Source organism: Diabrotica undecimpunctata, chromosome 6 (assembly GCF_040954645.1).
Source record: "Diabrotica undecimpunctata isolate CICGRU chromosome 6, icDiaUnde3, whole genome shotgun sequence".
NCBI classification, from domain to species: domain Eukaryota; kingdom Metazoa; phylum Arthropoda; class Insecta; order Coleoptera; family Chrysomelidae; genus Diabrotica; species Diabrotica undecimpunctata.
Window position 1 is genome coordinate 85566056 of NC_092808.1, and position 18478 is coordinate 85584533.

An 18478-nucleotide genomic window follows, 5' to 3' on the forward strand; every position below is an offset into this window, starting at 1 on the left:
AAAATTTTTATTTAAAAAATTTCTTTTGTAAATGCTATATTAATAAAAATCTATCGATCTATATCTATATCTATAACTTTTAATACTAATACACAAGTAATCAAATAAACAATTCAAAAGCAAATAATAGGACAATATCGGTATGGTTTTGAATAATAAAGTTTAGTAAATTATCATATTTTTACACTTAAATGACATAACAAGGGAATCTGCTATAAAAATAAACTTTTTGTCTATGCAGTTTTTATAGATTTTAACTAGACGTACGACTTTATAAACCGAAGTTTATTACCGAAACTACTAGAATATCTAAGGGTACCCAAAAAATATATAAATACTGGAAAAATATATTCAATAAAATAATTATGAAAATAAAATGCTACGACAAATCAGGCTGCTTTAAATAAAACAAGGATACCCTTTTTGTAAAACTCATTTACAAATGATACAAGGTGACATAATACAAAGGTTAAATAAAACAGTGCAGGGATATTACATTCAACCACATTATATAAAATAGTCATAGATTATATACAATCTTTCTGTTCCAGGAATTGAAAAATTAATAAGATGATCTTAATCCAGTCAGCTGTGATCTCGATGTTCCTTTGTGAATTTTCTTTGTCTAGAAACACGTGCTTTTCATATATATATATATATATATATATATATATATATATATATATATATATATATATATATATATATATTAGATTTTGTACACAAATCATCTACGACACCGCCTGTAACTTTTCTCTTCTCTTATTTTTACTTTGGTTTGTCTTTTCGTTAGTTTATTTAATTAATTACAATATTCGTTTTTTTGATCTATCTTTCTGTCTAATTCTATTTTCTTATTTTCTCACCGGTTCTCTTAATTTGGTATTTTCTTCCCCCATCTTTTTTTTTCAAAGCTCGTAGTATCCAATTTTACATTTATTTGTTTTTTTTTTATTTTTATTTTATTTACATTTAATTTTTTTAATATATATTCAATTCCACCTACATTGATCATTTTTATATACATTTGCTATTTTTAAGTTTGTTTTGATTACTTATTTCGGTATTTATTATACTTATTAGACAGTTCTCATTATGTTTTAAAAGTGCCAACATTATCACTTAATGATTACTAATTAATGTTAAACAATATATAAACTCACTTTTTTCTCAATTTTTGCAATCGTAAAGTGAACAATTTTTAATTTTTTCTCTTAGCACTTATCCAGCAATAATAATACCAAAAACGATAAAGAAATTCATAAAATCAACAGAAATATAATATAGGAAGCAGAATTTAACATATAGAATTGAATAATAAATAAACGATGACCAAAAATATGGAGACCATGGATGTTAATGAAGTGGTATGTACTTATGTGTATGCGACTAAATCTACGTTAAGTCAAAAACAAAATAAATATCTAAATGACAGAAATCTAAAAATGATCGAAATGGACGGAAATGAAGCACAAACTAATAAATACAAATTCTATATTATAATGTAAAATTAAAAAGTAAAAATAATAGATACGAAGAGTAAATTAGTGACATATAAAAATAATGGCTGCCTAAAAATTTCAGGCAGAGAAAACTAGTATAGAAAAGACGAAAAGGCAGACCAAGACAAAGATGCAGTTATTATGTCAGAAGAGATTTAAGGAACTATTAAGGTATAAGACTAGAAGAAAGTAGTATAGAATATAACAGAATAAAAACAAGTAATGAAGAAATACAGGAAAGTGCTCTGTATAGATTATGGTGTAACACAAAAATTAATTTATTTGTGATTTTGCAATTTACAAGATATATTTCGTGTTGAGACTTTTGAAGTTTGCATTATAGCATTGAAAATTATAACTTAGGCCATAGGCTTCAAGTCTTAAAGGTCTTTATTGATATTTTGTTGCAAATAATAAAATAAATCTCCTAACACAGAAGATAAAAAATGATAATAATTTCTACAATTTACAATAAGAACTTTCATTGTACCTTAAGACCTTCTTTATATTCTTCTACTACAATATCAATATCTGTAGAACTGCCAGAATTTTCATCATCTGAACCTACAATGGATTCATCGCCAGCTTCAGATCCTGTATCTTCATGAGCATCCATGGCCATTGATTTGACACTGTAGTCATCCAGTAAAAGACATTCGCGCTCCTCTAAAAAATAGTTCAAATTATAATTCTTTAATTTTCTTAGAAAAAATTCTTTTAAATGTATAACGTAATTTAACATTTTATTTAAGTTTTTCTTTTTAAAATAAATAAAATAAGACACAAGTAATGAAACCAATATTTCTCCTCTAAGAACGAATTTTCGTTAGAACAAGTAATTTCGCTTTAGAACAACATTGCTTTATTCCTTGTATCTTTTATTTTAAATTACTGAATTTATCGCTTTTGTTGTGCTTTTAGTCACTTTCATTTTAAAGGTACTCTACAAGTAATTATGTCTTTCTATTTTTTGTTGTTGTGGTCTTTTGCGCCCAAGTTATTAGAAAATTCTAGTATTTTCCTATAGAGATATCTATAAACGTACATTTGAATGCTAAGGGACACATAATAGAACAGGTAACTTCTATAAAATATTTAGGAGTAAATATCAACAGCCAGTGTAACAAAAAAAAATCTATAATGAATCGAACAAACAAGGAAAACACTCCTGAACATAAAAGAGTTGTTTACAAGATCAGACCCTAGTCTAGAACTCAGCATCTAAATGATTAGATATTACGTTTTCTCTGTCTTGTCATATAGTTGTGAAAGTTGGTTAATGAACTCTGAAACAGAAAAAAGAAAAGTTGTCTTTGAGATGTATATATACAGATGGATGCTAAGAATTCCAACGATAAGGTACTTTGGCGAAAGGATAAAAAATAAGAAGAACTAAGGATGATCAAAAAGAAAATAATATGTTATAAAATAAAGTCCTGGCGATACTGTCTTATAAAGAAAGAACGAAATCCTAATTGGGACATATGAAACTCATTTTCAATGCAAATTCTCCATAAATTTACACATCGACATAACAAAATAGGTGTGATCATTGGCTACGAAGTTTTATTAATATATCGTTTCTTGTCTTCATCTTTTATTTTACAATGACGTTACTAATATTGTCAAAAGGATTCGAAAAACGAAATAATACTAATAATGGGAGACTTTAATGCCAAAGTTGGCAAAGGACAAAGTGGAAATTTAGTGGGATCCTTTGGTCTAGGGGAACGTAATGAACGCGGAGACCGTTTGATTGAATTTGCAACTGAAGAACAGCTCGTAGTGACAAACACCTTTTATGATCTTCCTGCAAGACGACTATATACGTGGAAATCTCCCCAGGATACTCCAGATCACACAGTACGAAATCAAATAGACTATATTCTTATTAACAAACGATTAAGAAACTCTATAACATCTGTTAAAGCGTACCCAGGATCCGACATAAATTCGGACTACAATCCACTTATCGAAAAAATGAAACTTAGTTTAAAAAAAGTTCAAAGACCAAAAATTATAAAGTACGATATTAACCAACTGAAAAATAAAACAGTAAAGGAAAAGGTACAAAAACATCTAAAAGAAAAGACGTGGGCTCGTACAGAAAAACCATGGGCCCGTACAGAAACAGATAACACAGATGTAGAACTAGAAAATTTGCACAAAGTAAGTCAAGAAATAACAGAGAAATACTTAAAACCTAAAAGAACAAATAAAAAGGAATGGATGACGAAGGAGATTCTATGTATGATGAAAGACAGAAGAAACGCTAAAGATAATAAGAATTACTACAACAACATAAATAACGAAATAAAAAGGGCTATTAAAAAAGCAAAAGAAAATTGGTTTAGCTCGAAGTGTACAGAGATAGAGTCATTACAATAAAAACATGATTCATTTAACCTCCATAAAAAGATTAAAGAAGCGGCAGGCTTATATAAACAAAAGAACACTGGATTCCTGACAGATAATCAGGGAAACATAGTACTGGAAATAGAGCATAAAAGAGATATTTGGATTAAATACGTGGAAAAAACTTTTGAAGATATACGAAGTAACACTGGTATTACAACAAACACCAATTGCGAATCTGGACCACCATTTACAGTCAAAGAAGTAAAATATGCCATCAAAATCACCAAAGATGGTAAAGCAGTAGGCCCTGATAATTTTTACTCAGAATTTTTAAAACTTATGGACTATGATGGCATAAAATGGTTGACAAATATATTTAATAGTATATATGATACGGGCGTGGTTCCCCAAGAGTGGTTAGTGTCAACTTTTATAAGTCTTCCAAAAAAACCGAAAGAGAAAGAGAAAGAGAAAGAGAAAGAGAAAGAGAAAGAGAAAGAGAAAGAGAAAGAGAAAGAGAAAGAGAAAGAGAAAGTGCAAAGACTATAGAATTATAAGCCTTATGAGCCATTTACTTAAAACATTTTTAAAGATCAAGAAATTCGGATTTCGTAATCAACTAACAAGAACACAATTCGGATTTCGTGATGCTCTGGGAACACGGGAGGCCCTTTTCGCTGTACAGGTGCTATTTCAGAGATGCAGGGATGTGAATTGTGACATATACGTATACTTTATAGATTACCAGAAGGCATTTGACAGAGTAAAACATGACAAATTAATGACTCTAATGCAAGAAATTAGAATTGACAACAAAGATCTTGGAATTATCAGAAACATTTACTACAATCAAACGGCCAAAATCAAAATAAAAAACCAGTTAACTGATAAAATTGCAATAGAACGTGCGAGTACGACAGGGCTGTATTTTGTCTCCATTGTTGTTTAATATTTATTCTGAATGGGTATTTAAGGAAGCTTTAGACGGTTGTGCGAAAGGAATACTAATAAACAGTAAATGGTGAATCTAATAACATTAGATATGCAGATGGCACTATAGTTTTTGCCGATAATCTGAATGACTTACAGATATTAACAAATCGCATAACAGAAGTCAGCAACAGATACGGACTAGCTCTTAACATAAAGAAAACCAAATTTATGACAATTAGTAAAAATCCAATACTAAACGCTCAACTTACAATCAACCAACAGAATATCTAAAGAGTCAAGCAATATACATATCTAGGCACCAATTTAAATAGCCAATGGGACCACTCAGCAGAAATTAAATTAATTAACAGCATTCGTTAGAATGAGAACCATTTTCAACAGTCGAGAGATATCATTAAAAACAAAATGCCGTCTATTGCACTGCTACATATTCACAGTTCTGCTCTATGGAATGGAAGCATGGACACTGACTGTTGCATCTACGAATCGGCTCGAAGCTTTCGAAATGTGGTGTTATAGGCGCATCTTACGTATATCCTGGGTTGACAGAGTTACTAATTTGGAGGTCCTGCGTAGAATGGGGAAAGAATGTGAAATTCTCATGACCGTCAAAACTAAAAAGGAATATCTAGGACATGTAATGAGAAATCAAGAACGTTACGGCCTTCTCCAGCTGATTCTTCAAGGAAAAGTAAATGGTAAGAGAGAACCGGGAAGAAGACGCATTTCCTGGCTTCAAAATTTACGAAAGTGGTATAACACGACTACCACTGAACTGTTTCGCGCTGCAATAAACAAAGTAAAGATAGCCGTGATGATCTCCAACATCCCGAACGGATAGGCAGTTTAAGAAGAAGAAGTCTTCATCTTTAATGTTGTGTAAATTGTTTTACTTATGTAATGCTACCATGCTAATGTTAATTTTGTGATCAATGTTGGTCTTTGTTCAATTCTTACACACTAGACATACTTAGTTTGTAAATACCTTCTTGTAGCTTCTTCTTCTTCTTCTTTTGGCATCATAACCCTGGATGGGTCTTTGCCTGTCTGGCTATGTCCTTCCATTCAGATCTCTCTTGTGCCCTTCTTCTCCATTGTCTTATGTTCATTGTTTTCAGGTCGTCTTCCACGTCATCCAACCATCTCGTTCTGGGCCTTCCTTTTTTTCGCCTTCCTATGGGCTTCCATTGTAACATTTTCTTTGTTGTTTTTGCATCGTTTTGTCTCTGCACATGTCCCAGCCATGACAGTCTTTGACTTTTCACAAATCTTACAATGTCATAACCTTCATTTAACTCATTAACCTCGTCGTTTCTCCTGATTCTCTATGTGCCATCTTCCTCTTGTACCGGGCCATATACTTTCCTCAGTATTTTTCTCTCGAATGTCTCGAGTTGGGCTTCATCTTTTTTCGTCATTACCCAAGTTTCACATCCATAGGTTACTACGGGTTTAATCAGTGTTCTTGTAGCTTTCTTCTAGAATTTTCGATTATTAGGTGACCATCGGAAAAAGGTATTTTTTGTGTAAATTAATTTATTTGTATACCTGACTGAAATTGAGTTATCTTTAACTCAAGTTTGGTGGTTTTCATTGCACACTCTCAGTCACTGTAGACTTGGAAAACCCTTCACCTCTACGAACTTAATGCCAATGTATAAATAACATGATAGATAACAGCATCACCATAGTCACTTTCCCTGATGTACCACAGGTTTACGTTCAAGTCTCGCACAACGGATTATACAGAAAGCTGATTCACTTTAGGTTACCGTCACAATTCTTAAACAGTATTAAATCTTATGTGAAAGACAAAAATGTAAGAGTAAAAATATAGGATCATATATCAACACCCTTCATATTTCTTTAACTCCAAAAACTAGGCTTCCCCAGGGTGCCATATCTTTGGTCACTGTTGTACATCATATACAATAGTGACCTTCTTCTTAAGGTACCTTATTCATTTACTGACTTTGCTTGATGGCAATTCTGGCATACTCGTTTCGATCTTGTGCATCTAGGAAAACTGCATAGGCATCGTGATTTATTTATTCCCTTATATTCTTTAGCAACGAGTATTTCTTTTCTCTGATGTTTCTTTTTCCTTTAATCTTTCCACCCAACTTCTGCTCTAGATAGACGATACGGCCTTATTAATATTTATAAAGCGATAATCCTGTAACAGCATTCCAGATAGCACAAGCTTTATAAAAAATCGTTGTAAGTCGAGTTACAATAATTGCGATCAAAACGCAAACTACCATCTTCAGATGCCCAACATTATCTACCAAAGTCATTAATAGCTTTGATAACCAATATTTCGAGGAATTTATTAAAGAAAGACTCTTATTTAAATTAACACCAACTTATCTAAGATGAGAAGCTGTTGCCAGGATTCTCAGCTGGGATGCTGATCTAAAGGCAACTTTAAACATGCTGAAAAATAGAGGTCCACTTGCGGGAAGGATTGACAAAACGCAAGCAAAAACTTTCATTTACGCATATAAAACCTACATCCGACCGGTTATAGTGTAAAAATGGAATATCTACTGCATCTTTAATTCCTATCAGAAATAAAAACTTCTGAGTACTGAACGCTGTATTCTGCGTAGGGTAAACTCTAGTCTCCTTTACTTTGACCTTGTCAAATTACTTCTTACGGCCCACGAAACATAGATCTGCCAGATTGTGGTATTCTAATGATTTCTCTTGCACTTGCTTTATTATAAATATAGCGTTGGTGCATGATGTTCCCGTCCTAAAACCTTGTTGTTTTTCTGCTACTGTTAAAATTTCATTTAGTTTATTTATTATCACTTTGGTTGTTAATTTTAGAGTTGTGTTTAATAAATTAATTGCTCTGTATGATTGATCTCCACTCTTGAGGAATTCTGGTTTGTTCTATTATTTTTGGAATAGTTTTAAAAGTAGTTTGGTCAGATCTGGTCCCCCGTACTTTAGGAGTTTGTTCGGTATTCTGTCCTCTCCTGGCGATTTTCTATTTTTTATTTTCCTTAATGCTTGCCAGTGTTTTCGTTTTAGTTGTTTAATTAAAGTATTCGTCTCGATTTGTTTATAGTGGCTTATGCCTGTTTGTATTTGTGTTTGTTGTGTTCTGTATTGTAAAAAGACTTTCTTTTTTTCTTCACATGTTGTCTTTACTGACGCTCTGAAACATGGGGTTTTCTTTTTTGATATGTAAGTGTTTGTTACTTTTGTCTCTCAAAGTAATTCTGTTGCTACGTTAGTTATGTTATTTTTGAGTTTTTCGTAGCTTTCCTCGATGTTATCGTTCTTCTCTCTGATTATTTCTTTGTATAAGCATTTAGTGGATTTCCTATTTAGTAGTTCGAATTTTATTTTTGTTTATGTTGGCGCCGCTCTCTTGGGTGTGAAGTATTTCAGGATGATTCCTATTTTACATAATACTACTCGTTATCTACATCTGCTGAGTTAAGGCATCTTACTTTGATTATTTTTCATGGATATATATGTCTGTTGGTTATTAATTATCTCTGATGGCTATATTAAAAATAATAATTTTTCACTCAGATATCGAACTTTGAAAATGTCAATTTTTGCGTTTTTTCAGACCTTAAATTGCTTGTAACCCGAAAACGATACAATTTAGAGAAAAGTTACTACATATCTTTTTTGCTCAGAATAAACCAGTTAACCAAAAAAAAAACTTTTTCCAGACAAACAATTAAATTTAACAATTTATTAAAAACAGGGTTTAAACAATTTTTGACCATCATTTTCCCTGAGCAACATAAATTTTTGTTATGAGGCGACAATTTTAAGAAGATTTTTTAAAAATGTGGAATAAGATTATTTTTACTACTGCCAGTGCTACAAGAAAGGTTAGAACAGAGGAAAAGCAACAACAAACGGAAAAGCTAGTAAACGTCTAAGTACATGTATGAGATGGATTATAAAGTAAAAGTAGTACATATAATATAGTTTTATAGGTAAACGGTAATTATGCTGAAATGTATAAAATAAAATGCTAATCGATATATAAAATCATTTTTAATAACTAAACTTACCAACTCTTCGCCCAGGGGCTATTTTCTGAGTGATATTTGTAGGAGAACCTAATTTGTGAATGTAGTAAGGCTTCCTTTTAAACCAATTTCTAAGTTTCTCTTTGAGTGTTGCCCAGTTAAGATTACTTCGTAATATAGAGTTTTGACCATTACCTTGTAGTTTACTATATTGAATGTTACTGTTGTGAACTAAAATCATAATAAATTAATCAGTCACAGCAAAATTTTTTTCTGAATTCACAAAAAAAATATCTACATATAAGTTTATTCTCTCAAATATTGTATAAACAAATCTACTTTTGACTATAATCTCGGTCTTGTAGTATTATATCCTAGTTTAAGCATTGAAGTTCAAAAGATAGATAAAAGTCATATACTCGGTTTACTAATCCCATTCCCAACTCTTAGTAAAGTAAATTCAGTAACTATGTTTTAGCTACGTTGAGTGTTGGTGAAAGTTTGATCTACTGGAAGTGTCTGATGTGTCTATCCGTGACGAATGCTAGCAATCATCACGACAATTTTATTTTTATCTTGATATAAGGTTGAATGCTCGAATACATGAACTTTGATAAAATAAATCCGGGTCCAGATGGAATACTAGTAGAAATGTTGAAGGAGGGGAATGAAATTATTCTCGAAGAATTGAATAAACTTTTCAACGAATGTCTTCACAGAGGAGAAGTCCCAGATGATTGGAATCAAAGTTTGACAATACTTTTCTTCAAAAAGGGAGACAGGGGAGATCTCAAGAACTATAGGCCAATCTTCCTGCTGTCCCAAATGTACAAATTATTTATGAGAGTAATAACTAACAGGTTAATGTCGAAGCTCGATAGCTATCAACCGGTAGAGCAGGCAGGATTCCGAAAAGGTTACAGTACAGCGGATCATCTTCTTACAGTCAGAACTCTAATAGAGAAAGCCAATGAATATCACTTGAACTTACATATTGGCTTCGTTAATTATGAAAATCCATTCGACTCCATAGAACTTTGAGCAATAGAGGATACCCCCAGTCAATGGGAGAACTATAAAATTAATATATAAAAGCGTTACTCAAGACCAACTAACCAATAGTGGGAGATGTTGAAATATACAACTATGGAGATGGTATATCTAAATTACGCAGAGGTATGGAGAGTGTAATTAACGCTAACTATAGATCAATTGAACCTGAGCAAGCTAGTTTTGTAAATTGTTGAAAAATAAAATAGTAATGTTGAACAAACTATGAAATTAATAAATTCTTAGTGGGCATACTCACTGTTGGTCAGTTGGCCTTGGGTAACGCGTTTACATATTAATTTTGTAGTTCTCCCATTGACTGGGGATTTAAACTTGAATTATACCCTTTTATACTTTGATTTCAATTTTGGTTTTTTAATTTTTAGTATTTTAATTTCATAGTCAGCTTTCTTCTTTTCTACAGTATTGATAGTGCCTGGTAGACCCTTTTATTGTAGTCAACCACCCACTATCTAATAGATTGTTTAGTCTATTTCTTGCATTCATACGTTAAGTCCACTTCAATTGCTCTCAAACTAACACCCTAATTATTATAGACAGGTTTAAGTGTGAGATCTGGATTATGCAATCTAGTTAAAACATTCTATATGTCATATTTCATCAGTTGATTTCCTATAGTAGTGTCAGTTGAACCTTTGGTCAATGCTTAGTTACATAGAATTTTGAAATGTGCAGATCACATCTACATGATTGTGACTGCCCATCTAAGCTGTCATATGTCACATGTCACCTTAAAATTTCCGTTAATACTGGGAACCATTCTCTCTTCTATTGCCGAGCAGAATGTACCTTCGACTTTTTTAAATAATTTTAAACTGTTTGTCCTTGTTTAGTGTAGTGTTATGTTCAACTTTATGTTTCATTTTATGTTTATGACATTCTGCTATTGTTGGATAGCCCAAAATTGACAAAGTAAGTCTAAAACGTTAATCACAAAAAACTTTTATCATCCATTAACTTCGAGTTTTTATCGAGGTTACTTAATTTCTTCATTTAAAAAAACGTTGCTTGGCTTATTTCAGATGCCTCTGAAGATGCTCTAGGGAGCGGAAGTACTTGGGCCAGATTTAATTAATAAAACTGTGCTCGATATCTGCCTTTATTTTATCAAAATTTTTATCTTGCCCACAGCAACGCGAAAAGCTACGTAGACGTTGTGTTGAACAAGGTTCTAAGGCTCTTTAACCAGGATTTTCTTCTTTTTCCTGGACCTTGCATTTCAAATATTTATCCCTATAGGATGGCTTGTAATAGCCATAATTTGATGGTATTTAGTACCATTTTATATCTTTTGATTTGATCAAATGATTTACCTTGTCACACAACTTGTAAATTCTCTTATAGATTATCGCAATAAACAGTTTTAGAAGACGACTCTTGGGTTTTAAAGAATTTCTCCAGAGTTGTATATGTTAAGTATCTTTGTGATTATTGCTACTGATTCATTGTCCATTGTTGTTCATTGTTATCGGTTCGCTTAAGTTTTTCTACTATGTGATTTAAGACTGAACTTTCTGCAGCATATCCTTGGCCCATCATTTACTTCCTCTGCTAGATCAACAGGGTTGTCTCTTAGTTCTTTACACAGTTTCTCTAGATATTCGTTCCACGTTTTTATTTTACTCTGTTTTTGCTTCATTGCTTTTTTTAATTGGGCTTCTCTCATTTTCGGTATATTTATTACTTTTTACCTGGCCAAATCATTTTTGGCTCTGCTTATTTGATCCATCAGATTTAGGATCTCATTTGTCATTTTCTTAATTTATATGCCTTTAAGTGTTTTTTCTTTATATTTTGAACTACATGAGGATATCTCCAAGTGTTCTACTTTCGAGGTGGCACTTGGAAAATTGTGTAGGTGACAACTAGTTGTGAGTACTTCGCGAACATTTATAGGAGAGTTTGTCTCTTGTTTCTTACTCTAAGTTCATGTGCTTAGCTGTTCTGCATCTTCTCTCCAGCTCCAAACTTTGCATCACAAAATTATATAAGGATAAGCACTTACTGTCTTGGAATGTTAACTCCGCTATTCTCATTGTTTTAATATGCATTCTTTTCATCTATTCTGTGGTCCATTCTTTCTTGCATAAGGTTTTGACATTTCATGTGCAGATTTTAATATTCTTTTTGCAGTTCAATTTATCACCTTTGGTGTAATCAAAAATGCCTCTGCGGAGATCCGATTGGAGGATTTACTCTGAAATTTATTTTAATATTGAGCATTGCCATGATTGTTTACCTAATTGGGCATTTTTCTGTGGATCTTGATTGAAGTGTTTGCTTTACTTGTGTTTCCCATCCTTATACCGTTGACCAAATTTTTGGTTCATCCGATTTTGAGGCCGATTCCTTAACTCCAAGAAAAAAGGGTGCCCCATCACTTCCAACTTATCCGCCTGCAACCGTTAATCAGTAAATGAACCAGTCAATAAAACAATTAAAAATATTAAGATATCTTATTTGTTGGATAACAACATAATGTAGATCGGAAAATAAAAATTTGAAAGAGAGAGGAAATGTCAAGAGCAGCCTTTGTGAGGATAAAAAAATCTACTAACATACACCTCTCTATTTTTAAACTAACCGTACCGATTTAATTTAACTTACGCATTTACGTGTTTGCTGTATGAAGTTGAAACATGCACACTGGAAACACTTGCAATAAACAAATTGGAAATATTTGAGATGTGGAAATTTCAAAGATTATAAAAAAATATTCTGGGCAGAATTTATAATACATAGAGAATACTTGATACGTACGCAATATGATAGGAACCTAGTTGCAACAATCAACAAGTGGACAACAAGATATCTGGGATATATTTATAGAAGCCAGATATAGGTGTTTATAACGGGAATTATAGCTTAAATTATTAATATTATAAATAAATGTATCCAGAAAATAGAAACTGCTTATGGCTAAAGACCTAAAAGAGGAGACTAGAATGGACTCAAATGACTTATTAAGAGTAGCAAAAGATAAAGAACAATAATTCACCAAAACTTTAGTAGAACTTTTAGTAAAACTTTCGTAATAAAAAATGGTACAGAAAAAAAATTCTACTGAAAATTTTAATCTCTCATTTATAATGACATATCAGATATCATAAGAGGATAGTTAATTTGATTACATGAAATTATGTAACTTTAACTTAAGAATACCTGTTTAAAATTAATGATAGTATGCAATTAGCCTTTTAGAAGGCCATCATACATAAATATCACAATATAGTTTGTTTTGCTCGTAATTTCACTTTAAATCCTAAGGAAACACTAAAAAATAACCTCATGATATTACCCCTTCTTATATATAGTTTACTCTCATTATTAAAAACAAATCTTTTCCTGTGTATATTTTAAATTATTATGACATTTATAAAAAATCGGACATCAAACAAAAGGAAGGACGTGGTGATAAATACCTTTGCAGCATCGAAATGGAAAGAACACAAAAGATTAGAAGATTACAAAACACTATTGGAAGAAATAAGACCAGATTATAGTACTTAAAACTTAATCAGAAAATGTAATCCAGGTTTTGGGAGAGCCGATTGTGATAAACAAAATAAAAGTTAAAAAAGTAATAAACTTGTTAAAAATGGTCTTGCTCCTGTTTCTAAAGGAATACCAACATACCTCCTAAAAAATGGATCCACTAGAATCATAAAAATTCACAATATTATTTAAAAGATACATAAGCGGGGAGCCAATTTTAGCATAATCCAAGTAATAGAAAAAAAGGCTTTTAAGAGCACAAGAATTACATTAACTAATAATTGATAGGTGAAAAGCATATGACACATTACTTATACTACTCAAGCTATGAGAAGTCCTAGAGCAAACTATTATACATAGCACTTTCATTATTGCTTTAAAAGAACTGTACAGAAACTCTACCTTAAAATTAAAAAAGGAGAAAAAAGGGCAAGGTGAAAGGCTTTTTATAATGGATAAAAAATAAAACAAGGTTAAAAAAACTTTTATTTTAATCAGTCTTGAAAGAGACCTTATACAGTTACAAAAGTGAACAATTAAACATTATTAATAATAAGATAAAATGTACAGGGAATCACTATATTTTACCATGTTACCAACCATTACATACATGATATTATACCCAGTCTTCTGTGGATGGTTTTACATAACGTTCTCCAATAATACACAGAACACATCATTCTATAAAAACTTTTCCAAATTTTGTACAATTTATCTTTTTCCGTTTTTCTCTCTTTTCCTTTTATTCGCACAGGTTCCTATTTTCATGCTTCTATTTCCCTTGACTTTAATGGTCCGATCAAATACTAACTTTGGTTTCGCTTTTATCTCATTTTTATTGAGTTATAATTACATGGTTCTGTCGAGCTGAATTCAAAGCTTATAAGTTTTGATAAGTAGTGTGATTGTCTAGAATCAATAAAACTAGTCTGTCTTCTGTTTGTATTGTTTTATCAATTAAAATTTGTAGCAAGTTATTAAATCTACTGTTAGTTATCCAACCAAAATCTGAAACTCAAGCTTGAGAACCATTAGGAGCTCCATCTAAAAGCCATTCATTCGTTTTCTTTGTCCAAATATAAAGCAAGATGGGATAAATCGACCAGTTGCGCTGCCAGTACAGATTACTTTGGTAAATTACTGTTTCTCTGCTAGTGCTACAACCCCTACTTGTTTTGTAACTTTTACAGAAATAACTTTTGAAGATTTGAAAGCACTGGTGACACCAGTCTCAGAGAGAGTGATGTAAAAACTCACAAATTATGGTGAGATATAACGCCCCACAGATTATCATAGAACCGCTTCACTTCAAACAACGAGCTAAATCTCTGTGTTTTGATGTCCTGTATGTTAGTTGGGAATGTCTTTTCATAAAACTATCAAGCTATGCATGTCCAACTTTTTCACATGTAAAACTATGCGGAATATTGTTTACATTCGCTACCCATAAGCTAATTGTTGTAGACTTTGTTTTGTTAAACTATAATTCAATTGCAAGATGACAAATTTTCCTATCCACTTCTCTTGAAACAACAGGTTTAAACCTTTCTAATAAGTTTTTTGATGAGTCCTATTTTTAAATATGTTGATGTAAACTTACAATTGGAATTCCATATTTTTTTGATGCCGATCTTATTGCCATAGTTTTAGCTTAGTTAATCGCCATCTGCATCGTCTCCTCAGTCTAAGAACCTTTATTGTTTTTCCTTATATTATAGCTCACCATCTAAAAAATCTAAAAACAATGATAAAACAACAATATTAGTTATAGAAATTGAAAGCAGAAATTAAAATATGTGCGCGGGCAAGATGAAAACTCTTTGCTCTTTTCCAATAATAACACCAACATTTTACAAAAGCTTTAGTATTTCTTTTTCTTTAAATAAAAATTCATACAACCTATAGCTAACAGATACTTTATATAAATTCATAATAGTAATATTACTCACCTTGTTTAAATAATCGTATCACAAAAATCCAATAACTGCGTAATATTTTGCTACACTCGTTCGGTGACGCAAGCTGAACTGAGCTGTCGTTTGTAAATGCATGCCTCTGTGTGCGTGGGGACTCAGCGGTTCGGGTTTGGAGGGTAGTTTATATCTTACCTATTTCTTCCATCTTGCCCTCCCTTTCCCAGGATATTGATGAGGCTTTGTGACAGTGGAAACAGAAATATCAGAGAATGGGACTGTCTAGAAGCCATGTAATGCTCCACACATTATATTACGCAGATGAGAAAAGTCTGATTTTACAAGGAAGACTTATAATATACGTCAATAAAACTTGCGGAGGAATATAGGAAGTGGGGTCTGGAGGTCAACGACAAAAACTCAGTACCAATGCTAACTATCAAAGCTAACTAGTATAAGACGAAATGAAGAAATTGTAAGACCGAGTAGTAAATGCAAAATAGGTGATAGTGACATCAATTTGCTTTTATGACAAAAATATAAGGACAGGTAGAAAAGGATGCATCTACAATACAATATTAAAACCAGTATTAACATAGGATGTAAATGTATGGAAATTTACCAAAAAATATGACGCAAATTAGTATTGAAGTGGATTGTACTAAAATGGACAATATTCGAAGGGAAATGGGAGTGCAAGAAAATATAATAGAACAACTTGTCTTGTTACGGTTATGTCAGACGAATAGAAGAAAGGAGAACCCCTAACAAATATTAAACTGGACCTTCACAGGGAAACGAAAATGGGGAAGATTGACAGCAATATGGATGAATGGCAATTAAGTATCCTCGATATATTATTAATTTACCAATATTGTTATTTTATTAGCGGCCTTTTCTTTTAATATTGGTAGCCAAATCCTACTTTATTCTAGTAGAAATTTATTCTATAGTTTGATTTATTTAGTAAAATAAGAGCCGCTTCTTTAATTTTTCTCTTTTTACCATCTGTTTTCTTAAATACCATAGATGATGTTTACCATTTCACTTATTGTATGTTGTACTAAGGTGTTTCTATACCTGAGTCTATCAGAACATCTATTTTTGTCATAAAGTCGATGTTCATTTATGTTATTAGTTTAATATGTAAGTTTTACCCATATAAATGTTTTTGCTCTCGCAAGATCTTTCTACAACAATCCTTTGTCTGTTCATAGTATTGGTTTTTTGTAATATTGTTATAATAATAAATATTTTTTTTATCTACAAGGAAACTGAATTTCTGTAGTGGGCTATATACGATAAATCAAAAAAAAATATTTAAAAAAATTTCTTTATATAAGGTATATTACTTGGCTACATCACAAAACGTTTTCAGGTATAACCATTTCATTATCAGTTCTGTCTAGATTTACATGTTTGCAGCCACTAAATACATGGTTAAAAACCCTTTAGATATAATTGAATTAATTTTAAATTACATCTTTGATGTTAAAAAACTAGGATGTTTGAGTTATAAACGGAATTAGCCACATGGTAACGCAGAGCTTCATTATGATTGCTAGTCCTTAGACGAAGGGTTTGTGAGAACTTGTGAAGACTTCAAGTTCCAACAGACACAGACACTGACACTTCGTCTAAGGGCTAGCTACCCCAGTCTAGTTCTACGTTACCATATAGCTTATTCCGTTTATAATTGTAACATTTTTTTTGTGATTAAAATATTAAATTATTGTTAATTCTTTTACCCCCGTGCTGATACGCTCATGGTCGGTTTAACAGAGGCAAAATTTTTATTGAAACTATCGACTACCTCAAAATACGGAATAACTGACTTATTAAAAATGACGGTTTAGGTAATCCTCGGTTAATTCCTTCCGGCTTTAAGGCCGGGTTCCTTTATGATAAATTTGATAAATATCGTCGGGGCACGTAGTAATGCCCAATGTATGTAATGTCCAATTGCTAGTACCGTTGTTTAACCCGAAACTTTCGGAATTTTTACCTTCTTAGAAATACTACAGGCTGATTTGTCGTTTTTGAGGGGGAGATATCCCACCTTTCTTTGGTAGTTTGGTAAATTTTTGCAGAAGGGAGACCACTTCTGAGTGGGCACTCGTTGAGAAAAGACCTACTTCTCGTGGGGCGCTTCGCGCATATTATCGTCTCTGTGTTACCTTCTCTGTGCATTTTCTTTCTAAGTGTGTATACACTTGTATATTTGAGTTTTTTAATCTAATATCATATTAGATTAAATATTGGTATAGAGTACCTTTAATTTTAATTAACTTCAGTGCTTGATACAAGTAAAGTATTATAGTAAAGTAAATTAACTTCAGTGAAAGGGTAAAAGAAATAATAAGTTAGACTTACTCACAATCAATTTAATTTAACTAATCGGACGACCGGTTTCGCTTTCTATAATATGCAAAGCATCTTCAGGTCACGATACAAAGTTAAAATGCTGAAAATAATAATCCCATATTCATGCACATTTTTTGGAATTACCTTCAACATCATGGTCAAACTTTTTATTATGCATGAAGATACTTCATGCGTGCTATCTTCATGCACATTTTTTGGAATTAACTTCAACATCATGGTCAAACTTTTTATTCCAGTATCCCATATACATTCAAATACATTTGATATACTCCTTGGATTATTTAAATTTCTACATAAAGTTTAAAATATGTTCCCCCATGGATCTAAGTTTTTTGTTCACAGAATTCATTAACGTATTACTTTAAACTACATTTTCCTAAAACTATATTAAACATCAGTATTGAACTGGTATGGTACCTCAACTTATTTAACCCAAAATTATTATTACACCCCATCTATTTGCAACATACACTCATTTTACAAAATATTTAATTTCAAATTTAACACGTGGTTTGATTGTTCCCAACACAACATGGTAAAGTCGTTCAGACTGGCAGTATTAATTAAATAGAATTTTGTTATTCCTAATAATATGCAAATCTACATTTTCAAATAGAAATATTATATTTTAACTATAAACTGTTTTAAATTTGAAATTGTTAAAGTGTCACAGAAATTATTATACAAACTCACCATTGTTCATGTCGGTGTGATGTTACTTCTGCTCATGGTATAGAAAAATTGAAATAAGAATAATTTTACTTTACACCGGTTTAAATAGAGAACCTTTTAC

The 18478-nt window shown here is 31.7% G+C and overlaps 1 protein-coding gene across 1 annotated transcript in view; it reads right to left on the minus strand.

Moving 5' to 3' along the window:
• The window catches only part of tadr (torn and diminished rhabdomeres), a 179301-nt gene that overhangs the window by 25615 nt on the left and 135208 nt on the right, over positions 1–18478 (minus strand). Inside the window, exons 8-9 of the mRNA XM_072534843.1 lie at positions 8864–9052; positions 1993–2168 (exon numbers count right to left, since the gene is read on the minus strand). Of these exons, the coding sequence (XP_072390944.1) occupies positions 1993–2168; positions 8864–9052 (365 nt within the window). The remainder of the gene's footprint in view (positions 1–1992; positions 2169–8863; positions 9053–18478) is intronic.